The sequence below is a fragment of the Macaca nemestrina genome, chromosome 12, assembly GCF_043159975.1.
Source record: "Macaca nemestrina isolate mMacNem1 chromosome 12, mMacNem.hap1, whole genome shotgun sequence".
In the NCBI taxonomy this organism is placed as follows: domain Eukaryota; kingdom Metazoa; phylum Chordata; class Mammalia; order Primates; family Cercopithecidae; genus Macaca; species Macaca nemestrina.
This window is the reverse complement of record NC_092136.1, coordinates 18267971-18294967: the sequence shown is the minus strand read 5'-3', so window position 1 is coordinate 18294967 and position 26997 is coordinate 18267971. Positions and strand designations below refer to the sequence as shown.

Here is a 26997-nt window from a genome sequence, read left to right as displayed (position 1 = left end):
AGCCTCCTACTCCATGTTGACGTGTCGGGGACAGACCTGGAGTGTGATCCAACTTGGCCACTCAGAGGCTGTGACCTTGGGGAAATAATTTGACCTCTACAAGCCTCAGTTTCCCATTCTATAGAGTGATATTAGGCTCCACATCTCAAGGTTGGCAGGTACTAATTGACCAGAAAATCCAATGTTGTTGCTATGGTCATCATCATCATCATCATCATCAAATGAGTTCAAACCTCATCAAGGCTTAAAACCAACAACTACCACCAGGAGTAGAGAGCTTTTAAATAGGATCTGTTCCCCTCATCACAATCGAGGACTTGTTCTTTCCACCAAACTCTAACTCCTGGTCAGGCGCCTGTGTCATTGGTCCTCATGTTCCCAGGGTCCAGCATTGGGTACAGTCCTCAGTAAACACCCGATGGACAAATGACAAAAAGAGAGACGTCGCAGCATACACGGGCCAGAAGAGGTGTACAACAAATTTTAAAAGAGACTCCGTGCTGCAAGAGGATGGATTGAGAATAACTTTACTTGTTTTCTGGGAGGAGGTTAATGGGTGGGAGGGGTGAGAGGGGAGATCTGATTTACACATGGACTTGAGACTCCCAAGGAAGTACCCCGGGTCGTCCTCAGCAAGGTTGCCCCGGTGGGGTCTGACGCCCAGGTGGCCTCCCGGGGCCGGGGCGGAGTCCTGGAGGGAGGCGAAGCGGGATGTGGAGGGGGGCTGGAGTGGGGGGAATGGGCGGGTGAGGCGAGGCCCGGCCCGCCACAGTCCTGCCTCTGGGCCCCGGGAGCGTCCTCCCTGTGTCCGGGCCGGGCGAGGGCTTAATGCTATGGCCAGCCGGGAGGCCTGGCGGGGCCCGGCGGGGGCTGCGGGCTCAGTGGGGCGGGTGGCGCCGCTCGGCCAGGCCCCCACGGCCCAGCACTTCGCCGCTGAACTGGTAGGTGAGCTTCTTCTTCACCTTCTTGACCTCTCCCGTCTTGCCGTAGTTGCGCAGCGCGCGCGCCATCTTCTGGTACGTCATCTTCTTGCGGTTGCCCTTCTGGATTCCCCAGCGGTGCGCCAGCGCCTCCTTGTGCTTGGACGAGAACTGGAAGGTGCCCTTGTCCTTGTCCACCCACCAGATGCTGTCCTTCATGTCGCCGCTGCGGAGCAGGTCCAACAGGAACTGGTACAGACGGATCTTCTTCTTGCTGCCTGCGGGGGGAGGGCCCGGTGGGAGGGGGCCCGGGGGCCCACATGGGAGCCGCCCCCACCGCCTTGCGCACACACGGGGACCCGGGGACGGGGTGGCCAGGAAGGGCAGGAGAACGGCTGCCCCAGCCCGCGCCGGGCGTGCACACACAGCGCACCCACACTCACACACACAAACAGCCTCTGGCCTACACACAATCGTTCACACACCCACTCACACACGCACTCACACACCCCTGTGCACACACACTCGCACCCACACAATGCACCAATCGCATACACATGCTCACACACCCACATAACGCACCCACTCAGCCACACCTGCTTGCACCCATACACACCACGCCCACAGCCACTTACACACGTGCTCACACAGCGCACCTCTCCCACTCACGCTCATGCTCACAGTGCACCCACTCACATGCTCACACCCACACACCTGCTCACACATACCCCCACTCATACCTACTCACACGCACACACAATGCTCACACATGCTCACACACACACGCACACACAATGCACATGCTCACACAGACTCACACCCACATGCTCACACACATGCTTGTGCAATGCACCCACACCCTCACACCCGCTCACACACCTGATTGCACCCACATAACCCACCCACTTGCACATTCACACCATCTGCTCTCACACACGACACACCCACTCAAACTTGCTCACACACACCCACACAATGCACTTGCTCACACCCACACATATGCACACAAACACACCCATTCACTAACATGCCCACACACTGGCACCCACATGACACACCCACTCGCACACTTGCAGCCACCTGCATGCTCAAACCCACACACTACATCTGCTTACACATTCACAACCCATTCACACCCCACTCACACCCACTCATGCTCACACCTCATTCACACCCACTCACATGCACACAAACACATGCAATGCACCCACTCACATGCACACACACTCAGACCTACTCACACCCCCAGATGCACGGTCACACCCACACAATGCATCTTCTCACACTTATACACATGCCCAGTCACACCCACTCACACATACACCTCACACCAGGTCTCACACACTCATGTGCTCACACGCCTGCTCATACACCTCACACCAGGTCTCATAATCACACCTGTTTATATATGCTTGCACAAACACACACCTGCTTACACATCTCACATTGCTCACCCTCACACCTCACATTGCTAACCCTCACACACACAAGCCTCTGCTCAGCACACGCATGCTTACATACCTCACACCATTCACACACACACCTACCCACTCACACATGGTCACACCTGCCCACACCTGCTCACACACATATTTGCACACACAGACCTCACACACATCACATTACTCACCCACACACATGCCCCTGCTCACACACTTATGCTCACACACACCTCACACCATTCACTCACACACACCCACTCACACTTGCTCATATGCTCACCTGTTCATACAACTCACACTCATACCTCACACTACGTCTCTCACACACACATGCTCACACGCTCATGCTCACAGACATGCTCACACCTCATACATGCTCACACCTCACACACACCCACTCATGCTTACACGTCACACATTCACACCCACTCACATGCTCACACCTCACACATAATCACACCTCACACACATGGTCACATCTCTCAATCACACCCACTCACACACCAGCCCACACATACCCACACACACATGCTCACACCTTATATGCCCACACCTCACACATTCCTGCTCACAGGCTTGCTCACACCTCACAGTTGCTCACACATGCACTCACAATGCTCACACCAGCTCATTCACACCTCATTGACACCTGCTCACTCATATTTCACACCACTTACTTGCACCTCACTCACACCTGCTCACGCATGCACACACATTCTACTCATACACACCCACTTGCATGCTTACACACCTGTTCACACACAACCAGACACCCACTTGCACACTCATGCTCACACACATTCTGCTCTCACACCCACTCAGCAGCTCACACACCTGCTCACAAGCTCACATGTCACATCTGCTCACACCCATTCTCTTGTTTTTGAGACTGAGTTTTGCTCTTATTGCCTAGGCTGGAGTGCAATGGCATGATTTTGGCTCACTGCAACCTCCGCCTCCCGGGTTCAAGCAATTCTCCTGTCTCAGCCTCCCAAGTAGCTGGGATTACAGGCATTCACCACCACGCCCAGCTAATGTTCGTTTTTTTTAGTAGAGACGGGGTTTCGCCATGTTGGCCAGGCTGGTCTCAAACACCTGACTTCAGGTGATCCGCCTGCCTCAGCCTCCCAAAGTGCTGGGATTACAGGCATGAGCCACCATGCCCAGCCCACTCACACCCATTCTCACACACTCATTCATATATCTTCTGTCTCACACACACACGTTCGCACACCTACTCACATGCACACCCACTCACACACCCAGGTGCTCAAGCATGCCCTCACCCCCCACATACACCTGCTCACGCACAAGAACACACACATGCTCACACATGCTAAAACACATATCTACTCACGTACATGCACAAACCTGCTCACATATACACATACATACTCACACACCCCAGCTCACACCTTCCTGCTCACACACACCTGCTTACATACACCTTCAAACATGTTCACATCCACTCACACATCCACTGACACCTACACACTCATGCCCATTCACACACTCACTTATATCACACACATCCCTGCTTATATACACATTCACACACACACTTGCTCACACACCTGTCATACCCCCACTCACACATATCACTCACGCCTGCTCACACCCACTCACATATACCATGCTCACATCCCTGCTCACACACGCATACCCACACACTGCTGACACCCACTGACATGATCATACATGCACACCTCACACACGTGCACACAACCACTCACACACACTGAAATACATTCATATGCTGATACACACAAACATGGCCACACCCACTCTCATCCACACCAGCTGTCACATTCACCTTCTCACACACCCACTCAGCCACTTGCACACATGCACCTGCCTACATCTGTTCACACACACACTCACTCTGCACACTTGCTCACACACACCCAGATCTACATACACTCATGGCACAGAGACATACACACCTGGCACACTTCATGGAGATGCCTGTATGCACTCACAGCAGATGCACACACACACACACACACACACATAGAGACGGCCACAGACAGCCCCACAAAACACATACATTGGCAAACATGCACACACACACACGCAACTTGGCGGCATGGCTGCTGGGTCAGTTGGCCTGGCTGGGTGGGGGAGGGCACAGACACAGCCAGGGTTGGGGCCAGGGTGGAGGGCCAGATGCCCCACCTGTCTCCCCAGGCAGGAGCCCAGGCCCAGGCTCCAGGCCGTCCGCCTCGCCGTCAGACACCTCCAGTGGGGGGCTCTGCCGCTCGCCCTCCTCCTCATCTGAGCTGGGCTGGGCTGGGGACAGGGGTGGGTACTGGAGGCACATCCGGGGCAGGTAGGAGACCTGGACGGTGGGGGAAGGAGATCAGAGTCAGGAAGGGCCAGCTTACAGCTCAGAGGGGCTGGGAGGGAGGTTAGCTGGGGAGAGAAGGAGTGCAGAAGGCAGGGGACAATGGCAGGCACAGGAGACTGGAGGAAGGCCAGGGAAAAGTGGGGCCAGTTGAGGCACTGCACATAGGGTGCAGGCTGTGGGGCGAGGGGTGCTGACATCCAGCCCACCCAGCCCTCCCAGCTGGGCCTCCTGGTTTAGGGCTGTGGGCACCGGGGAAGCGGTGGCTTGCTCCCCTCCCTGCTGAGGTGTTATGTGGGCCCACAGTGGGCTGGTGCTGGGGGCTGGTGCATTGGGTCTGGAAGGGGGTTTGATAGGTGGGGTGATGAGTGGTGGAGGGACCCTGGAGGCCAGTAGGGGTGGTAGAGGTCAGCAGAGGTCACTGATTCAGATTAGGGTCAGTAGGGAGGGTCACTGGGGAGAGGCAGGGTCAGTAGACATGTTCAGTGACTTGGTGTGGGATCCATGAGGGCAAGTGAATGGGGGTGGAAGACAGTGAGGCCCACGAGGGCTCACAACAAGGCGTTGGGGTGGGGAGGCTCGGTGAGGTGCAAGAATTATCTGGGGTCTGTCCATACTCGGGGTGAGATGAGATAAGGGGTGTGGGGTCACGAGGTCACTCGGGGGGTCAGGCAGCAGCCGTTGGGGCTCCAGCCGCCGTTGGCGCTGTGGGGCAGGAAGCCGAGTTGGGTAAGAGCCTGTGTCAGCTTCCTGTGAAGCTCCCGGGCCCCACCACAGGCCTGGCAGTCTCCTGGGGGACGGGGCAAGCGGTGACACGCACCTGGTGGCCAAGACTGGGATGGGGTGGCACCATGGGGGTGTCGAGGACATGCATCTGCTCCAGCTCCATGTGGCGGTAGAGCTGCTGCAGCTGCGGGGGCTGCACACTCTGGAGCTCCGTGAAGTTGTTCTCGGCGAAGCTCTCGAACTCGCTGTGCACGTGGTGGGGGTGGAAGTCCCAGTAATGGTCTGTGGGGGACAGCCAGGCAGTGTGGGGTGAGCTCAGGGTTGGGCAGGGCAGGAAAAGGTTGTAATAACATTAAATAATACTGCCAGGCCATATGGGGCCTAACCATCTCATTTAACGCTCGCCACCTGCATGGTTACTCTAGGACTGCATTTTATAGATAAGGACACTGAGGCTTTGAGCGGCTATAGCATGCCCAAGGTCAAAAGCATGCAGGTCAGAGCCAGGACTCAGGGCTGAAGCAAAGCTCGTGTTCTCAGCAATTCCATCCTGATTCCCATGCAGTCACACAGACTGAGCGTCTAATCCTGGCTCTGCCGTTTACTTGCTGTGTGACCTCATGCATATGTGTGGCCTCTCTAACCTCAGTTGAGTTGCCTGTAAAATGGGGATCACAGTTATTGGGAGGATACAAATGAGTACACATTTGTAAAACACCTCGCACCAGAGCTGGCCCTCAGGGAAAGTTGATTCCCCTCCCATCCTGTTAAAATCTCCCGGCCGGGGCTGGGCGCGGTGGCTCATGCCTGTAAACCCAGCACTTTGGGAGGCCGAGATGGGCGGATCACGAGGTCAGGAGATGGAGACCATCCTGGCTAATGTGGTGAAATCCCATCTCTAGTAAAATACAAAGTATTAGCCGGGCGTGGTGGTGGGCGCCTGTAATCCCAGCTACTCAGGAGGCTGAGGCAGGAGAATCGCTTGAACCAGGAGGTGGAGGTTGCAGTGAGCTGAGATCACGCCACTGCACTCCAGCCTGGGGTGACAGAGCGAGACTCTGTCTCAAATAAAAATAAAAAAAAGAAACCTCCCACGGGTTCCTGAGCTCCCTGGCTGCCCACAGTTTCTCTCTCTCTCACACACACACACACTCACAGCCTTGTCACATGGCCAAGGTGTGACAGCAAAGTCATAGGGCTGACATTCCTCACACACCAGAACTTGTCCAGGCACACGGTGGCCCTTCCTCTTCAAAGCCATGACCTTAGGCAGTGGCACCTGTGTTCCCGTGAAGTTCCTGGGACCTGAGACTTTCCTGGAAAACCCCCTGTGGGTCTCTTGAGAGTCTGCGGTGGAGTGGACTCAAGTCCAGAGAATAGCCCCATGCCACTGAAAGTCTTGGAACTGGGGAAGATCTTCAGCATGAGCACATTTTCCAGGAACAAAAACTGCCACGCATCTGTGGGACTTCCTGGGTACAATTCGGGGTCCAAAGTGAAATGTGGTAATAAAGTGACAAGATTGGCTGTCTCATGTGGGCCAAAGAGGGAGCCTATGAGACTTCAAGTCCAGACTGTGTCTCTGGGACAAGTCCACCACCAGCCATGCGTGTGTGTGTGTGTGTACATGTGTACACAGGTGTACACGTGTCTGTCTGCTTGCCTCTCTCTTTCTCTCTCACGCAAACACCTACTCACACATCCCTAATAGACAATGATGATTTTTTTTTTTTTTTTTTTTTTTTTGAGAGGGAGTCTTGCTCTGTCACCCAGGCTGGAGTGCTGTGGCGTGATCTCAGCTCACTGCAAGCTCCGCCTCCCAGGTTTACGCCATTCTCCTGCCTCAGCCTCTCAAGTAGCTGGGACTACAGGCGCCCGCCACCTTGCCTGGCTAGTTTTTTGTATTTTTTAGTAGAGACGGGGTTTCACTGTGTTAGCCAGGATGGTCTCGATCTCCTGACCTGGTGATCCACACGTCTCGGCCTCCCAAAGTGCTGGAATTACAGGCTTGAGCCACCGCACCCGGCCACAATGATGATTTTTGGTTCCGGACTGGATCTCAGAGTACTCGCTTTCTAAACCTGCTCAGTGGTGGTTTTGCAGTGTGACTGTGGACAAGACGTTTTTTTCTCCCCAAGCCTCTCATTCCCCAGTCTAAAAGTCAGAAATGCACCTGGGTAGTTACTGAGGCCCTGTCTACATGTATAATTATTTGGCCCCACAGTCCAGACAGCCCAGACTCCCACCTTTAGGAAGCCACATGGCAGAGAGGAGAGAAACGCAGAACTGGGTTCCAGTTCTGGCTCTGCCATTTACCACTGTGTGACAATGGGCAGGTCATTCTATTTCTCCAAGCCTCAGTGTCCTCATCTCTTAAATGGACCTAACAGTTATACCCATCTCACAGGCTTGTTTTGAGAAGCAAATGACCTATTGCTTGCAAAGTGCTTAGACTAGAACTTGGCACAAAGTAAGACCTTGATAAACATTAACTTCATCATTATCATTATTATTATTAATAATAATAATAGTTTATTCTAAAGAGCCTAGATTCCCACTGAGTGAGGTTACACCTATAATCCCAGCTACTCAGGAGGCTGGAGAGGGAGGATCACTTCAGCCCAGGAGTTTGAGACCAGCCTGGGCAACATAGTGAGACCCTATCTCTACAAAAAATTTTTTTATATTTGCCAGACATGGTGGCACACACCTGTAGTCCCAGCTACTTGGGAGGCTGATACGAGAAGAGCGTTTGAGCCCAGGAGTTTGAGGCTGCAGTGAGCTATGACTACATCACTGCCTGCAGCCTGGGTGACAGAGTGAGACCCTGTCTCTCTCTCTCTCTCTCTCTCTTTTTTTTTTTCTGAGGTGATGTCTCACTCTGTTGCCCAAGCTGGAGTGCAGTGGAGGGGCTTACAAAAAAAATTTTTTTTTTTTTTTTTTTTTGAGACGGAGTCTCGCTCTGCCGCCCAGGCTGGAGTACAGTGGCCGGATCTCAGCTCACTGCAAGCTCCGCCTCCCGGGTTCACGCCATTCTCCTGCCTCAGCCTCCCCAGGAGCTGGGACTACAGGCGCCCGCCACCTCGCCCGGCTAGTTTTTTGTATTTCTTAGTAGAGACGGGGTTTCACCGTGTCAGCCAGGATGGTCTCGATCTCCTGACCTCGTGATCCGCCCGCCTCGGCCTCCCAAAGTGCTGGGATTACAAGCTTGAGCCACCGCGCCCGGCAAAAAAATTTTTTTAACTAAAAAAAAAAAAAGAGCCTGGATTAGCACTTGAGCAAGCATAGAGCAAACGCTTTTAATACATGTTTCTTTCCTCTTGTTCTCCCTGCTCCTGGCCACCTTAGTCAATGGCCCAGAGAAATAATTTCAGGGGACCATGTTGTCACTGCAGTTGAAGCCCAAGCATGGCATTCTTGAGGGCAGGGACTGGTTTTGTTCACCTCTGTATTCCCAGTGCTTAAGTAGAGTAGACACTCGACAAACATTTCCTGAATGAATGAATGAATTATTGCCTCTTTTTAAAAATAAAAATGTCTTTCTAGGCCAGGTACAGTGGCTCATGCCTGTAATCCCAGCACTTTGGGAGGCCAAGGTGGGCGGATCACATGAGGTCAGGAGTTCGAGACCAACCTGGCCAACGTGATGAAACCCCGTCTCTACTGAAAATAAAAAAATTACCTGGGCATGATGGTGGGCGCCTGTAGTCCCAGCTACTTGAGAGGCTGAGGCAGGAGAATCACTTGAACCTGGGAGGCGGAGGTTGCAGTGAGCCAAGATCACACCACTGCACTCTGTCCTGGGTGACAGAGTGAGACTCCATCCCCCAAAAAATTAAAAAATCTCTTTTTAAATTGAGATGGAATCTCACTATGTTGCCTCCAGCTCCTGGGCTCAAGTAATCCTCCCACCTCAGCCTCCCAAAATGGTTTTGTTACAGACATGAGCCACCAAGCCCAGCCGAATCCTAGCCTCTTAAGAAGCCTCTCAGGCCAGGCGTGGTGACTCACGCCTGTAATCTAAGCACTTTGGGAAGCCAAGGTGGGCAGATCGCCTGAGGTCAGGAGTTCCAGACCAGCCTGGCCAACATAGCGAAAACCCGTCTCTACAAAAATACAAAAATTAGCTGGGCGTGATGGCAGGTGCCTGTAATGTCAGCTACTTAGGAGGCTGAGGGAGCAGAATCCCTTGAACCAAGGGAGGCAGAGGTTGTGGTGAGCCGAGATCACGCCATTGCACTCCAGCCTGGGCAACAGAGCAAGACTCGGTCTCAAAAAAAAAAAAAACCTCTGAGACTCTCCTCTGCAAAATTATCTAAACCTGAAGCGAAAACAAAACAAAACTTAATTTGCATTTTCATCTTGCAGTGAGCTAACGAGATCCTGAAACTCTCCTCGCTGTGGGAGAGTTTGCTCTGCTCTTTAGTGCGGAGGCTGTCCTGGGGCTCTGGGATTTGGTGAGAGGATTCCTCTCCAGTTGTTGATCCCTGCTTCAGCCTCACTCCTGGTTCTGCCCATTTTTGCCTTCCCCTGCCCAAGTTGGAGTGCCCTGGTATAATGCCGTATGGATCCTGCCTATCAAACCCCCATGCCCGAACCCACTCCCACTCCAGGGCTGGAGGCACCCTGAGTGCATGCACTCCATAGGTATGGGGTAAGAGGCACCCGACTGCTCTGTTTTCCACCCCACCCCCACCTCTGTTCTAGCTCCACTTTAGACCTATGACCTCGCTGTGGTGGTCCCAGTCTGAGGCCAGCATTTCCCAAAGCTGGTCTCAGTTCACCTTCATCGGTCACTTGGAGAGGCTGGAAAAGCCTGTAAATGTGGGGTCCTGCTGGAGACCCACTGAAGCAGAAGCACTAAGGGGAGCTGGGAATCTGCATCTAAAACCACCCAAGGAAGTTTTGTGCTCACGAAAACTCTGGAATTTCACCCGGGGTCTCCTGAAGGCTGCAACAGAGACTCCCGAACTACAATTAAGGTTTCAGAAGGTCCAATGGCTACCTCGCCTTTACCCATGATTTAGTGCTCAGGCAATTATGTAATAAATACTGTCTGGTAGGCAGAACTATTCCAAATATGGAGCCCTCTGTGAGAACACAATACAAGGAATCCTTCCTAGTGCAGAGGTCAGCACTCCTGGGCTCTTCAGACCTCATTTCCGGATGACTCTTCGAGAACAAATTGCTTTATTTCTTTGTGTCCCTTCACTGGGCCACCCAGACCACACATTCGGGAGTCACCCACATGCCCCCTTAGCGTGACTCTCAGCTCCTAGAAAGAATATAATGTCATTTGCATAACATTTGGACATGGCTCCAGACCCTCACTTCTACAGATTGATAGGCACCCAACACGCAGTAGATCTCAATCCCTTTTTGATCAAATGATCAACAAAAGTTAGCTTTTAATGTATTTTTTATACACCAGACACTGTGCTAAGTGTTCAATCCACATTATCTCATTTAATCCTAACCCTAGCTCTCAGGAAGTGGCCACTACAGTATAATCTGTCTTTTGCGTGGAAGGAATCTACGTCTCAGAGAAGTTAAGTCCTTTGAAGCAGATATTGATAGAATTAGGACCCAAACCCACCTGTATCTGACCCCAAGGACTGAAATCTTACCACTACACCATATCACCGCTGAGAAACAAGATGATTAATGAAAAATTTAAGTAAGACCTGTGGTGACGCCGAGAGATTTTTTTTTTTTTTTTTTTTTTTTTTTTTGAGACAGAGTCTGGCTCTGCCGCCCAGGCTGGAGTGCAGTGGCCGGATCTCAGCTCATTGCAAGCTCCGCCTCCCGGGTTCACGCCATTCTCCTGCCTCAGCCTCCCGAGTAGTTGGGACTACAGGCGCCCGCCACCGTGCCCAGCTAGTTTTTTGTATTTTTTAGCAGAGACGGGGTTTCACCGTGTTAGCCAGGATGGTCTCGATCTCCTGACCTCGTGATCCGCCCGTCTCGGCCTCCCAAAGTGCTGGGATTACAGGCTTGAGCCACCGCGCCCGGCCAGATTTTTTATTTTGTATTTTTAAGATGGAGTCTCACTCTGTCACCCAGACTGGAGTGCAGTGGCACCATTTTGGCTCACTGCAACCTCTGCCTCCTGGGTTCAAGTGATTCTCCTGCCTCAGCCTCCCAAGTAGCTGCAACTATAGGCGCATGCCACCCCGCCCGACTAATTTTTGTATTTTCAGTATAAATGGGGTTTCACCATGTTGGCCAGGCCAGTCTCAAACTCCTGACCTTGTGATCTGCCTGCCTTGGCCTTCCAAAGTGCTGGGATTACAGGCATGAGCCACTGTGCCCAGCCAACACTGAGAGATTTTAATGGCTACTTTTATGCACCATCATTACCCATCACCTGTCATTCTTCATCCAACCTACATCCATCTATGATTCCCCCATCGTCCACCCATCCTTCATCCATCCATTCATCATGGAACCATTATCCATCCAGCTATCATCCAGCCAGCCAGAAATGACCCATTCATCTTCATCTCTCATTTCCTCGCTCTAAACCAGTTCTCAATCTGGGGCCAAAGTCCTACCCACACATCCCTAGTCTTACTCAGTTTTTTGGTGTCACTAACACCTGTACGTCATGAGTACAAAAATAAAATCATATTCAAAACAACCCCACAAAAAATGTCAAGCCTTAAGTGTCATTCAGCTGACCTTATCTCCTCAGAACAGAACCTCCAGCCTGAAGCCCTGGGCTCTTCCCAGGGGAACAAAAGTGTGATCAAAACAGAGAAGAAAGATGAGGAATCAAGAAAGGAGGGGCCAAGAAAAAAACCTTCTCAGAAGATCATAGACCACTAGACTAGGGCTCCCGAAGCCCAGCCTCTCCTGAAAATTATTCAGACGTAGAAACAGGCTCAGAGGTCGAGGCAGGTGGATTACCTGACGTCAGAAGTTCGAGACCAGGCTGGCCAACATGGTGAAACCCTGTCTCCACTAAAAATAGAAAAAAATTAGCTGGACGTGGTGGCAGGTGCCTGTAATCCCAGCTACTCGGGAGGCTGAGTCAGGAGAATCGCTTGAACCCAGGAGTCGGAGGTTGCAGTGAGCCAAGATCGCACCATTGCACTCCAGCCTGGATGACAAGAGTGGAACGCTGTCTCAAAAAAGAAAAAAGAAAAAAGAAAGAAACAGGCTCAGAGAATAGACAACTGAAGGTTTCATGGCACTTGTTACTCTCTACCTTGGATTCTAATTATTAGAGTTTTAATTCTTTCCCTTGTTACAAAGATGGATCTTGTAGAACCTGTGTTTTATTCATTCCACAGCATCCAGCAATGTGCCTGGCATATTGCCTATTAGACAGATAGGCTGGTGCAAGATGGAGGGCTTGGTAGGTAGAGGGAGGGCTTGGTAGGTAGAGGGAAGGACAGTTGGAAAGATGGCTAAGTGGATGATTAGATGGGTGTGTGAATAAATTAATGAATGGGTAGATAGTTAGTGCTATGAAAGGATGAAGAAGTATATGGAAATTGGATGGATGGATGGATGGATGGATAGAATTCACATTTTGGAACTCTCTTTTCTTCATCAATCCTATTGTAGGCCAGGCATGGTGGCTCACGCTTGTAATCCCAGCACTTTGGGAGGCCGAGGTGGGTGGATCATTTGAGGTCAGGAGTTCGAGACCAGCCTGGCCAACATGGTGAAACCTCATCTCTACTAGAAATACAAAAAGTAGCCAGGCGTGGTGGTGTGCACCTGTAATCCCAGCTACTTGGGAGGCTAAGGCAGGAGAATCACTTGAGCCTGGGAGGTGGAGGTTGCAGTGAGCCAAGATCACACCACTGCACTCCAGTCTGGGCAAGAGTGAGACCCTGCCTCAAAAAAAAAAAAAAAAAAAAAAATCCTATCGTAGATAGCAAATTCCACCATACTCATTAGGATAGCTACTAGTTAAAAAGAAAAAAAAAGAAAAAAGAAAGAAAATAACAAGTGTTGGTGAAAGTGCAGAAAAATTAGGATACTTGTATACTGTTGCAAATGTAAAATGATGCAGCCACTATGGGAAATAGATGATGGTTTAATTTCTTTTTTTTTTTTTTTTTTGAGACAGAGTCTTGCTCTCACCCAGGCTGGAGTGCAGTTGGGCAATCTCGGCTCACTGCAAGCTCTGCCTGCCGAGTTCACGCCATTCTCCTACCTCAGCCTCCCGAGTAGCTGGGACTACAGGCACCCGCCACCACGCCTAGCTAATTTTTTGTATTTTTAGTAGAGATGGAGTTTCACTGTATTAGCCAGGATGGTCTCGATCTCTTGACCTCGTGATCCGCCTGCCTCGGCCTCCCAAAGTGCTGGGATTACAGGTGTGAGCCACTGCGCCTGGCCGATGATTTAATTTTTAATAAAACTAAAAATAGGTTGGGCGTGGTGGCTCACGCCTGTATTCCCAGCACTTTGGGAGGCCGAGACGGGCAGACTGCCTGAGGTCACAAGTTCGAGACCAGCCTGGTCAACATGGTGAAACCCTGTCTCTACTAAAAATACAAAAATTACCCAGGCATGGTGGTGGACACCTGTAATCCCAGCTACTCAGGATTCTGAGACAGAAGAATCACTTGAACCTGGGAGGCAGAGGTTACAGTAAGTTGAGATCACGCCACTGTACTCCAGCCTGGGTGACAGGGTGAGACTCTGTCTCAAAAAAATAAAAATAAAAATAGAATTAGCATATGATCTAGCAATCCTACTTCTGAGTATATATCCAAAAAAACTGAAAACAGGGTCTTTCCACACCCTTCTTCATAGCAGCTTTCTTCACAATAGCCAAACGGCAGAAGCACCCCAAGTGTGGGATGGCTGGGTACACAAAATGTGGTGCACGCATGCAATGGAATATGATTCAACCTTAAAGATGAAGGAAGGCCGGGCGCGGTGGCTCACGCCTGTAATTCCAGCATTTTGGGAGGCCGAGGCAGGTGGATCACGAGGTCAGGAGTTCAAGACCAGCCTGGCCAAGATGGTGAAACCCTGTCTCCACTAAAAATACAAAAAAATTAGCCAGGTGTGGTGGCACGCGCCTGTAATCCCAGCTACTCAGGAGGCTGAGGCAGGAGAATGGCATGAACCCGGGAGGCAGAGCTTGCAGTGAGCCGAGATCACGTCACTGCACTCCAGCCTGGGCAACAGAGCGAGATTCCGTCTCAAAAAATAAAATAAAATAAAATAAAAAGATGAAGGAAATGCTGACACGTGCTACACCATGGGTAAATGGGTAAACCTTGAGAACGTTATGCTAAATGAAGGCATAAAAGAACAAATACTGTATGATTCCACTCATGTGGGGTACCTAGAATAGTCAAATTCATAGAGACAGAAAGTGGAATGGTAGCTGCCAGAGGCTAGGGGGAGGGAAAATGAGGAGTTGTTGTTTATTGAATACAGAGTCTCTGTTTTGCAAGTTGAATTATAGAGATGGATGGTGATGATAACGTGAATATATTTAATATCATAGAACTATACACTTAAAATGTAAAGAAATGGTTAAGATGGTAAAAAAAAAAAAAAAAAGTGGTTAATGTTATGTGTATTTTGCCACAATTTAAAAGTAATAGGCTGGGCACGGTGGCTTATTCCTGTAATCCCAGCACTTTGGGAGGCTGAGCCAGGTGGATCACCTGAGGTCAGGAGTTCAAGACCAGCCTGGTCAACATGGTGAAACCCGTCTCTACTAAAAATACACACAAAAGAAATTAGCCAGGTGTGGTGGTACATGCCTGTAATCCCAGCTACTCAGGAGGCTGAGGCATAAGAATCACTTGATCCCAGGAGGCAGAGGTTGCAGTGAGCTGAGATCACTCCACTGCACTCCTACCTGGGTGACAGAGTGAGACTCTGTCTCAAAAAAGCAAAGAAATAAACAAAAAGTAATAAACAATAGCAAATCCTGTGAGCCCTTCAAAATCTATCTTGAATCTGTCCCCCCCTTTCTGTCTCTGTTGCCTTGTCCAGGTCACAAGCATCTCTTTCCTGGATTATTCCAATAGTTTCCTCAATGTTCTTTTTTCCAGCTCCTATTCTCGCCTCCTTTCCATCTGCTCTCCACCCAGAGTGACCTTTTAAAAAGCTTATTCAGTTGAACCATGAGGCATTGGGAGAAGATACTAAAAACTTCCAGAGAAAGAAAACAAAAGAGAGAGAGAGAAAGAAAAAAAAAAAGCAAATGAAACAAACAAAAAGCTAGGTTAATTATGAAAGAAATTTAAAAGAATATGGAGTGGCATCAGACTTCATAGGAAAAACTAGTAACCAGAAGACAGTAGAAAAATGCTTTCAAATTTTGAAGGGAAAAAATTATTTTCAACCTAGATTTCCATACACAGCCAAACTGTGGTTAATCAAGTGACAGCATAGAATAAAAGACATGAGGCAAAACACAAAATAAAACCATCACCACCACAACAAAAACCTCACCTCCCACACACCCTTTCTTAGGAGGCAACCATGATAACAAATCTGTACAAAACATTTGCTATTTCCAGGCACTGTTCTAAGCACTTGACATACAGTAGCTCGTTCAGTCCTTACAGCAGTCCTGTGAAGTTGGTGGTGTTATGAAGAAGTTGAGGCACAGAGAGGTTGGAGATCTTGCCCATGGTCCCCCGGATAGCGATGGAGGAGATGGGGGATGAGTTTCAGCAGCCTGGTTTCAGAAGAAGGGTTCTTATCTCCTTGCTACATTGCCCCTCAGAAATATGGGGGTGAGGCCCGGCCACAGTGACTCATGCCTGTAATCCCAGCACTTTGGGAGACTGAGGCCAGCAGATCGCCTGAAGTCAGGAGTTCGAGACCAGCCTGGCCAACATGGTGAAACCCCGTGTCTAAAAATATAAAAATTAACCGGGCATGGTGGCACACGCCTGTAATCCCAGCTACCTGGGAGGCTGAGGCAGGAGAATCGCTGGAACCCGGGAGACAGAGGCTGCTGTGAGCCGAGATCGTACCACTGCACTCCAGCCTGGGCAACACAGAGAGACACCATCTCAAAAAAAAAAAAAAAAAAAAGTCTGGGTGCATGGCTCACGCCTGTAATCCCAGCACTTTGGGAGGCCGAGGCAGGCAGATCACTAGGTCAGGAGTTCAAGACCAGCCTGGCCAACATGGTGAAACCCCATCTCTACTAAAAATACAAAAATTAGCTGGGCGTGGTGGTGGGGGCCTGTAATCCCAGCTACTTGGGAGACTGAGGCAGGAGAATCGCTTGAACCCAGGAGGCTGAGGCTGCAGTGAGCAGAGATTGCACCACTGTGCTCCAGCCTGGGCAATAGAGCGAGACTCTGTCTCATAAAAAAAAAAAAAAAAAAAAAAGGAAAGAAAAAGAAATATGGGGATGAGAAAGTACAGGTAAAGAAAGGAAGAAAGGACGCCGTGTGGCTCAGCTGAGTAATAGCCACACAGTCATAACAATGGAAAATTCAAATACTGATTTAACAAATATTACCATATACAGTAATGAATTGGGGATGTGTGGGAAAATGTGAGTGTGTGTTGTGAATGACTAAAGTTGAATTCTGATTGTATAAGTAAATAAAATATATCTCAAACTGAAAAATCAAGCTGTTTTGAAAAATCAGGCTGCCTGACACTCAATAATAAGTATAATAATAATAATAAGGCGCTCAATAAATGTTTGCCAATAAGTAATGCTCTAAGTCTCTATTCCACATCTTCATTTGTACGTTTACATAGCACTCGAATAGAAAGACTGGAGACCGGGCACGGTGGCTCACGCCTGTAATCCCAGCACTTTGGGAGGCCGAGGCGGGCGGATCACAAGGTCAGGAGATCGAGACCATCCTGGCTAACACGGTGAAACCCCTTCTCTACTAAAAATGTAAAAAATTAGCCGGGCGTGGTGGCACTTGCCTGTAGTTCCAGCTACTCAGGAGGCTGAGGCAGGAGAATTGCTTGAACCCAGGAGGTGGAGGTTGCAGTGAGCTGAGATCTCACCACTGCAATCCAGCCTGGGCAACAGAGTGAGACTCCATCTCAAAAAAAAAAAGAAGAAAGAAAGACAGACTGGAAAAATAGCTTTTATCAATCTCTGATATGCTACATATGTCATGGAGAAATGCAGACTGGCATGATATGAAATTCCATTTTTGAATGAATAAAATATACATGAGTATATATATATACTTACCAACACTTAGGATTGTATATGCACAATAAAACGTCTGTAAGGATTAACTAAGGTTCTATCAGTGGGAAATGGCATTGAAAAGAGGAGGATGTGTTACTTGATATGCTGTTGTATGTTTTAAGTTTTTGCAGTTAGTATTTGTTACTTTAATAATTAAAAATTAGGCTGGATGTGGTGGCTCACATTTGTAATCTCAGCACTTTGGGAGGCCGATGCGGGAGGATTGCCTGAGCCCAGGAGTTCGAGCCCAGCCTGGGCAACATGGTGAAACCCCATCTCTATAAAAAATACAAAAAAATTAGCCAGGCATGGTGGCACAAACCTGTAGTCCCAGCTAGATGGGGGCCTGAGGCAGGAGAACTGCTTGAACCCCATAGGTAGAGGCTGCAGTGAGCCAAGATTGCACCACTGCACTCCAGCTTGGGTGAAAAAGTGAGACTCTGCCTTTTTTTTTAATTTTCGAGAGGAAGTCTCACTCTGTTGCCCAGGCTGGAGTGCGGTGGTGCGATCTTGGCTTACTGCAACCTCTGCCTCCCAGGTTCGAGTGATTCTTGTGCCTCAGCCTCCTGAGTAGCTGGGACTACAGGCAAGTGCCACCACGCCCAGCTAATTTTTGTATTTTTAGTAAAGACAGAGTTTCATCATGTTGGCCAGGTTGGTCTCAAACTCCTGACCTCAGGTGATCCACCCTTCTCAGGTGTTCCACCCTCCCAAAATGCTAAGATTACAGGCGTGAGCCACTGCGCCTGGCCTAATTTTTTTATTTTTAGTAGAGATGGGGTTTCACCATGTTGGCTGGGCTGGTCTTGAACTCCTGACCTCAAGTGATCCACCTGTCTCAGCATCTCAAAGTGCTGGGATTACAGGTGTGAGCCACCGTGCCTGGCTGAGACACTGTCCCAGCCTCCCGAGGACTACAGGCGCCTGTCACCAAGCCCGGCTAATTTTTTTTGTATTTTTAGTAGAGATGGGGTTTCACTGTGTTAGCCAGGATGGTCTCGATCTCCTGACCTCATGATCTGCCCACCTCGGCCTCCCAAAGTGCTGGGATTACAGGTGTGAGCTACAGTGCCCAGCCAGGAGAATAACTTAAACCCAGGAGGCAGAAGTTGCAGTGAGCCGAGATTGCGTCACTGCGCTCCAGCCTGGGTGACAGAGCGAGACTCCATCTGAAAAAATAAATAAAACCCCCAAAATATGTAAAAATAAAAATTAGAAGATTTTGCCCAGGCGCAGTGGCTCACATGTGTAATTCTAGCACTTTGGGAGGCCAAGGTGGGTAGATCGCTTGAGCCTAGGTTCAAGACCAGCCTGGGCAACATAGCGAAACCCCATCTCTACAAAAGATACAAAAAATAGCTGAGCATGGTGGCAGGTGCCTGTAGTCCCAGTGAATCGGAAGGCTGAGGTGAGAGTGAGACTCTATCTCAAAAAAAAAAAAAAAAAAAAAAAAAAAGGCCAAGCATGGTGGCTCATGCCTGTAATCCAGCACTTTGGGAAGCCAAGGCAGGAGGATCACCTGAGCTCAGGAGTTTGAGACCAGCCTGGCCAACATGGTGAAACGCCATCTCTACTAAAAAAATACAAAATTAGCTTGGCATGGTGGTGCACACCTGTAATCCCAGCTACTCAGGAGGCTGAGGCAGGAGAATCGCTTGAACCTGGGAGCCAGAGGTTGCAGTGAGCCAAGATCGCACTACTGCACTCCAGCCTGGGCAACAAGAGCGAAATTCCGTCTCAAAAAAAAAAAAAATTGTAAACGTATTTAAATTTTCAGCACACACACATACACAGAAGGTTATTCAGATCATGATCATGTCATTTCCCAGCTCAGAACTCTCCAGTGGCTTCCCATTGTGTGTATGATAAAATACAAACGCCTGCCATGGCCTTCGAGCCCTGCGTGAGCCACTGACCCCTTTGGCTTCCCTTTCTGTCCCCTGCCCTGTGCTCACTGGCCTCTCTGGTCCTCTGTCAGGGTCCTTTCTGCCTTTGCACTTTCTGTTGCCTTGACCTTGGATACCTCTCCCCTACCTACGGTCACATATGAATTACGAGTTCCTTCTCTTAGCTCAGCTGCCACCTCAAAGGCCTTCCCTGACCACTCAAATGAAAGCAGCCCCCCATGTAGACAATCTGCATTACATCTGTGGAAAACAGTCTGTTTGTTTGATTCTTTGTTGTTTTTGAGCTGGAGTCTCGCTTTGTCTGTCACCAGGCTGGAGTTCAGTGGCGTGATCTTGGCTCACTGCAACCTCCACCTCCTGGGTTCAAGCGATTCTCCTGCCTCAGCCTCCTGAGTAGCTGGGAGTATAGGTGGGCACCACCGCCTGTATTTTTAGTAGAGACCAGGTTTCACCATGTTACCCAGGGTAGTCTTGATCTCTTGACCTCGTGATCCACCCACCTCGGCCACCCAAAATGCTAGCATTACAGGCATGAGCCACTGCGCCCAGCCTGTTTGTCTGATTCTTTATGTCCCCGTCCCCTCGCTGGAGGGTGAGCTCTGTGAGAGCAGTGGCTGTGTCTGGGTGCTCACCATGGACTTCCCAGAGCCTACAGCAGTGTCTGGTACATGGCATATACTCAGAGACTATTTAATGGATGGAATAGGGAGGAAAAGTGGACCAGATGGGAAGCGGCTGGCAGGATGGACGAGTAGGTGGGTGGATGGGAGGGTGAGTGCATGGATGTGGGGGTGGGTGGCAGGTTGGCTGCCCCCTGGGTCAGTAGAAAACAACCCAGTTGGTCTCTCACAGAGCCCTCTGTGCTTCTCCTACTCCCCAGCCGCTTTGTCCCTCCTGCCTTGGGGGATGCAGTGAAGCTAGCACAGGCCTTGTCCTCTGCACATTACCGTACCTCACAGATTACGTGCCTTACCTCGCTGAATCATCACAGCTCTAGGAGGTAAGTGTTTTCATGCTCTCAGTTTTATAAATGGGGAAACAGGGGCTCAGAGAGGTTATGTTACTTGCCCCAAGTTTTCACAGCTGGTGAGTGATGGAGTCAGGGCTGGGTCAAAGCTTTTTCACTAAGCTTTGGTAGCTAAAAATGTGGACAAAGAGGACGTGCAGGAATTGACAGAAGTGTGTGGGGGTCTCTATGGTTGAGTCTTCAGACAATACCTTCCAGCGGGTATAGAAAGGGACAGCCCGGCTGGGCGCGGTGGCTAACACCTGTAATCCCAGCACTTTGGGAGGCCGAGGCAGGTGGATCACCAGGTCAGGAGTTGGAGACCAGCCTGGCCAACATTGTGAAACCTTGTCTCTACTAAAAATACAAAAAATTGGCTGGGCGTGGTAGAAGGCGCCTGTAATCCTAGCCACTTGGGAGGCTGAGGCAGGAGAATCATTTGAATCCAGGAGGCAGAGGTTGCAGTGAGCCAAGATCATGACACTGCACACCAGCCCGGGCGACAGTACAAGACTCCATCTCAAAAAAAAAAAAAAAAAAAAGGGACAGGCCAGGCGCGGTGGTTCACACCTGTAATCCCAGCACTTTGGGAGGCCGAGGCAAGTGGATCACTTGAGGTCAGGAGTTTGAGAGCAGCCTGGCCAACATGGTGAAACCTTGTCTCTACTAAAAATACAAAAATTAGCCAGGCATTGTAGTGCACGCTTGTAATCCTAGCTACTTGAGACGTTGAGGCAAGAGAATTGCTTGCACCCAGGAGGCAGAGGTTTCAATGAGCCAAGATGGGGCCACTGCACTCCAGCCTGGGCAACAGAGCAAGACTGTCTCAAAAAAAAAAAAGAAAGGGACAGCCCAAATGCCCTGATTGGCAATGATTAACAGTGGGACAGGGCCAGGGCCGAGGATACCTGGGAACACCGGTGGAGTTTCTGGAGGAATTGGGGGTTCATGACGAAAACGGGGTGCCCAGGCATCCAATCAGGAGTCATTCCTAGAGCCCCACCCCAGATATAAGGAACCTGCTTGGGCCCTGAACCAGGAAAACACATGATTTATCTAAAGCGCTCACTCCATCAGGCCCAGCCCCAGGCTCACTGGTTTCCAGCTATGTGGGCAGCGCCCTCATATTACAGGAAGGAAAACTGAGGCTGCAAAAAGCCCAAAGGAAATGCACCCAAGCCCAGTGAACTGAAGAGGGATTGGGGCCAGGGAGAATGCGTCCTTGATGGAGGAGGCTGGGCAGCACTGTTTGTGGGGACCTGAGCCACCAGGGGGCGCCTGTCCTGGGGCCCAGCAGGACCTCCTGGAGTCCTGGAACTGCTTGGGGAGGTGGGTGCGCGGTCTGTGAGTCCAGCAGACCCGGCTCTTCACCCTGGTAGGGAGAGCTGGGGATGGAGTTGGAGGAGGGGGACTTTCTCTCTACATTGCCTGGGTTTTCCACCGAGAGGATGGGTTTTTTATATAATTACAAATAAGCTTGAAGGAATTAAAAAGGATATTTTAAAGGCTTTCTAGACCTGAAAGATTCTAAAAGATGCCTGTGCGTTCTCAGCTATGGTCTGGAGGCATATCCGCCTACCCCCGGGATATGGCTTCCAGCCTGAGTTCCGGATGAATCTGGGGCCCTAAATGTGAACCAGGCACATGTGGATCCCTAGCTGGGCCCATCAGGTTGAGACTGCCACAGGTGTATCTGCAGAATGGAGCTACAGGCATGACTGGCCGCAGGGGTGACCTTCAGGAGTGACACCTTCCTAGGCTGTGGGCCTCTGCCCTCTGAGGTGCAGACACCCCAGTTGCTGGTCTGCCCAGGTCCCAGATGCCCTGAGGAATCCCCACAGTGACGACTCACTCACTGACTGGGCCGCCTCACTTTGGGTCAGAGATGTCCACATCAATAAGCCAAGATCCACTTCGGGCAACCTCCCACAGCCCGCTGCTCAGGTCCCAGGCACCTAATGCCTCTCTCCCATCCCCTGAATTTGCTCCAGGACGGAGGCTGGGCTAGGGGGTGAACAGTCAGACCCAGAAGGACTGGACAGACAGAAGGACCCCCGGCCCAGGCCTCTTCCTCCCACCTCAGCAAACTGGGGGCCTTGGCCTCTGCTGAACAAGAGGTCCCCATAGGGTTTCCTTTGGTCCAGCAGTTCCCACTTATGGGTGATTTTGCCTCCCGGGGGGGATCTGCCAATGGGTGGAGACATTTTTGGTTGTCATGATTGGCCGTGCCCCTGGCATGCGGTAGGTAAAAGCAAGGATGCCACTAAGCTTCCCACGGTGCCCGGGACAGCCCACCCTGGAATCATCCCACCCAAAAGTCAACAGTGCCACGGTTAGGAAACCCTGCCAACCACACATGGCAGGGAGTGTGGGTGTGCCGGTGGGAGTTTGGGACAAAGAGAGTGACGAGAACAGAGAGGAGGAGGTGCGAGAACAGAGAGGAGGAGGTGGGTAGTTAGGCAGGGGCAGAAGACAAAGCACAGGACCTGGAGCGGACAGACCTGGGTCCCACCCAGCAGCCGTGTGACCTTGTGCAAGTCTCCTAGCACCCTAAGCCGGTTTCCTTGTGTATAAGAAAGACCACAAGGACAGAACCAGCAGATAATCATAGAAGAAATGAACCCTGCGCCTTGACACACTGCAGAGGCTCCATAATGAAGGTTCAGGTGCGGGGGTGCAGCAAGGATGCTGCGGTTCACTTCCCCTGAGAGCAAACTGGATCTGATTCTCAGAATTCCAAAGAGGTCCTGGGAATCATTTCTTCTTTTTCTCTCTCCAGACCCCAGGAGCCCAGGCTGGGCCACGGGGTGGGGGCGTGGCAGGCACTGTACTCACCGCTGTGGCTCTCCCCATCACTGCTGAGATAGGGGTAATACTCGTGCGTTTGGCGTTGGTACAGGTCCGTGTCATAGGGCACCAGGTCTTCCGATGGCTGCTGAGAGAGGAGGTGTCAGGGCCTGCACTGTGTGGGGGGACCCCAACCAGGCCTGCAGCACCCCCGCATGCTGGGTCCCCACCACCTTCCTTGGCTCAATGACTGCGTTGGGCCTACAGCCCTCCCTCTGCCTAGAATTGGGACAGAGAGTGGGGCAGGGGACCCGGGAGGCCTGAAAAGGGGTGACAGGGACCTTGGGGGTCAGAGGTCAGAAGAGGACCAGGGTCCCCCCCTGCTGGGCTACTCCCCATAGCCACCTCATGCTCACACTCACACTCATGCCTGTGTGCCCCCATCCTCATCCCACACCCCTCTTCTGGTCACACTGATGCACATGTCCACACGATCCCTGTGACACCCTCACACTCATAATCCCACATGTGGACTCACTCTCACAGCCCCTACCCACCCCGATGCAGGCGCCTGCACACTGTTCCTCTCACACACATCTTCACACCCACCCAGAAGTCACTCACCTCACAGAGATATTGTACACTCATCTCATGCGCACACGCAGTCTCCTTGACACTCACATGACACCACGTTCCAGCCATCAACACACACACTCACACCCCCAGAGCCACTCACATTCCACCCGCACACTCACCTGCACAGCACACACTCGCCTACCCAGTCCCACTGTCACAACCTATGCCTCTCACACAGCCTGGGCAAGAGTGGCACCACAATGACCGTCCACATGATGGTTGGTGCAGGGGTCACCGGGGCAGGCTTGGGGGCTGAGTACATGGAGGGCCTTGATCCCCTCACTCTCCCTCCTGAGTCCTCCCTAACCTCCTCCTTCCCTCCTCACCGCCACCCCCACCCTGTCTCCTTTGCTTCCTCCTCCCCCTCCTCACTACCCTCTGTCCTCCTTTTCTTCCCCCTCCTCCCTGTCCTCCTCCTTTCCTCCTCCTCTTCCTCCCCCCCTTCCTCCCTCCTCCCTGTCCTCCTCCCCCTACTGGCACAGACACAGGGCCGTGCACACCCAGGAGCCTTCCCAACAGTCGTCAGCCCTCCCCGCCCCCACAGTGTGTGGCCCAGGATTGCACAACAGTCACTGTGGCCCTCAGGGCTGGGCTTGGGGGACTGGGGCTGCCTTGGGAGCCCACCCTACCAGGAGACACTCAGAGTGACCCTGGAGCTTGCAGAGAGGGCTGGGGGGCCTAGGGATGGCCCAAGGAGCTCTGCCACCCGTTCAGCTCCACCTGGAGTTCAGGATTGAGAGGTCAGGGGTCAGAGACAGTGGGCCTGTGGCTTTCTTGAGGCAGAATTGGCTCTTCCTGAGACAACCTCCATCACCCTCTGCCTGCGCCGCCCCCTTCGTGGTCCCAGGTGGGAAGGGGTGTCAGGGTGTGGATGCCACAGCGGGCTGGCTGGTCCTGCCTGGTCCTGCCTGTGTCTGGCCAAGTGAGGAGGCCAGGAGCCCAGCACTGAGCCTGCCCCTCTGGGTTTCCAGGTAGTGCAGCCTCGATGCAGGATGTCAGCCTGACTCTGGTCGGATTGGTGTGATGTCAGGCCTGGGGTGACTCCCAGCCTCCTGGGGTGGCTCTGAGCTGGGGCACGGTGGGGGAAGGGAGCTGCCTCTAGGCCAGGAAAGTGGAGTCAGGAGGGCATCCTGCCAAGCCCTTTCCGGCTCCCCTCAAGCCTCCCTACTCCTGAGAGGTCATGGGGTGGGAAAAGGGAGAAGGGTCCTCTCAGAGGGACCCTGGTCTGATACCTGCCTCAGGCTGCAACTGTCACTGAGAGTGAGGAGCAGTGGCGATCTGCTTCTCTTCTCAGGGTCCCCTGGGGTTCCCACTTTTTCACCCCCAAGATCCAGTCCCTGTCCTTGTCCCAGCCTCAGCCCCCATTCAAACTTGTCACATGCTCACCCCAGGTCCCACCCAGCCCCAATCTCAGTCCTGACCTTGTCCCAGCCCTGTCCCCTGCCGCGCCTCTCCCTGAACTCCAGCCCTGGGACCAGCCTCAACTGCACTGTCTCAGCTCCACTCCTGGCTCCTTTCCAGCACCGGCCCCTGTCTCCTGTGGGTCCCCCTGTGGGCCTGTGGCCCCGACCCTTTGGTCAACAATCATGTCCTCTGTGCCAGGCCCCAGACTGGGTGTTGGGGACCCAGAGTTCCATCAGCCTCGGTGTCCAGGAGCCCCAAGGCCATGGGCCAAGGCTTCTGCCTGTTGCCTCCTGCCTTCAGCCCCTTCCTGTCCAGGGCATCGGCCTCCTCCAAGCCAGTCCCCCCATCTCTCTCCTCTACCTCTCTACCACTGCCCTCACCATCCTCAGCCCAGCACCCTCCCCAGGAGCCCCGGCCTCCGCCTGCCACCCAAGCCCTGTCTATAAATAACTGTTCAGGCCCCACCGATCACAGCCCCACCATGGGCCCGGCCTCAGCCCGCCAGGGCATGCTCCGAGGAAGCCAGTGGCCCCCGCGCTGGGTCTCAGGCCAGGAGTTCCAGGGAGGAAACCCTGACTTCCCACTGATAGCAAGCCAGGAGGGCAGCGGGTGGGCTGGTGGGTTCATGGGCAGGCAGGCAGGCGTCCGAGGGCCACGGGTTGGGCTGGTGGAGGAGTCCCAGTACTCACAGGGGGGACGAGGGGAAACCCTTCCATTTTGCACGCCTGTAACATCCAGCCGGGCTCCGAGTCGGTCAGATCCCCTGCCTCGGTGGGGGCCAATGCAGAGCCCCTCAGGATGGGGTGCCCCGTCGGGGGCTGGACGGTCGTGGGGCGGGTGCAGGGCTCAGGCCTGCCCCCTGAGCTACAGGAGCCCTGCGTGAGCCCCCTCCCTTGACATTGCAGGGCCAGCACAAGTTCCTGATTTTATCGAAGGGCCTGCCGCTGGGAGATAGTCCCCTTGGGGTGACATCACCGCCCCAACCCGTTTGCATAAATCTCTTGCGCTACATACAGGAAGTCTCTGGCCGGCTGGGGCAGGTGGTGCTCAAAGGGCTGGCCTGGGAAGCCATGGGGTCCAGGCCCCCTGCCCAGAGGAAGCTGCGACTGAGAGGGATGACTTTGGGGGCTAAGCTGGGGAGGGAGGTTGGAAGGGAGAACGTGTAGCTCCGCCACACCACTGGGAGGCTTTTGCTCTAACCCAACAAATGTCTGCTGCTTTTGAGCTCCCTATGTAGCCAACAGTCACCTTGTTGGGGTCAGAGCTGGAAGGGGTGGCCTCCTGGGGCCTCCACTTTCTGGGGTCAGCCTTGCTAGGTGAGGGCTCTGATCTGGCAGGCTAGGCCTGCCTCTTCCTGTGGCCCTGCACCCCCACTGCCCAGGCTGTCCCTCGGCTGAGGCTGGGCTCCGTGGTAGGGTCTTCAGCACAGTGCTGCTTTCTTCCTTTCTTCCTTCCCTCTGAGTCTATTCACATGGGCTTCTCTTCCACTAGAAGAGGGTCCTGGGTCCTTATACCCTTCCCTCCCAGCTTCTTGAGTACCACATTCAAATCCCTAGGGCTCTGTTTCCAGCCCAGGTTTCTCAGTTTCCCCATCCCTTGCCAATGCCTGAATATGAATGTAACCTTCCTAGTTTACAAACCTTTCTTGCCTATCCA

The 26997-nt window shown here is 52.1% G+C and overlaps 1 protein-coding gene across 4 annotated transcripts; it reads right to left on the bottom strand.

The window, feature by feature from the left end:
* Positions 1–511: 511 nt before the first annotated feature.
* Positions 512–26271, bottom strand: LOC105471688 (Spi-1 proto-oncogene). 4 transcript variants are annotated; one of them, XM_071074681.1, is made up of 6 exons: positions 26031–26271; positions 23350–23449; positions 12342–12395; positions 5527–5714; positions 4538–4700; positions 512–1198 (listed from the first exon to the last, which is right to left on the bottom strand). In XM_071074681.1, exons 1-6 carry the CDS (start codon positions 26073–26075, stop codon positions 879–881), a joined length of 870 nt encoding a protein of 289 aa, XP_070930782.1. In that variant the 5' UTR covers positions 26076–26271; the 3' UTR covers positions 512–878. The 4 variants fall into 4 exon arrangements, with proteins under 4 accessions (XP_070930782.1, XP_070930783.1, XP_011722713.1 ...); XM_071074682.1 differs by having other exon boundaries at positions 23350–23446; positions 26031–26270; XM_011724411.3 differs by lacking the exon at positions 12342–12395 and having other exon boundaries at positions 26031–26270.
* Between the last annotated feature and the right edge of the window lie 726 nt (positions 26272–26997).

What these genes read in the sequence shown, in the direction of transcription:
- LOC105471688 (XM_071074681.1), bottom strand. Translation starts at nt 26,075, where the DNA reads ATGTTACAGGCGTGCAAAATGGAAGGGTTTCCCCTCGTCCCCCCT. An exon ending in TGATGGGGAGAGCCACAGCG is followed by an intron (nt 12,396 to 23,349) that starts GTGAGTACAGTG and finishes TTCTATTTTTAG; the next exon opens with TGGAGACAGGGTTTCACCAT. An exon ending in ATCCCAGTCTTGGCCACCAG is followed by an intron (nt 4,701 to 5,526) that starts GTGCGTGTCACC and finishes CCCACCGTCCAG; the next exon opens with GTCTCCTACCTGCCCCGGAT.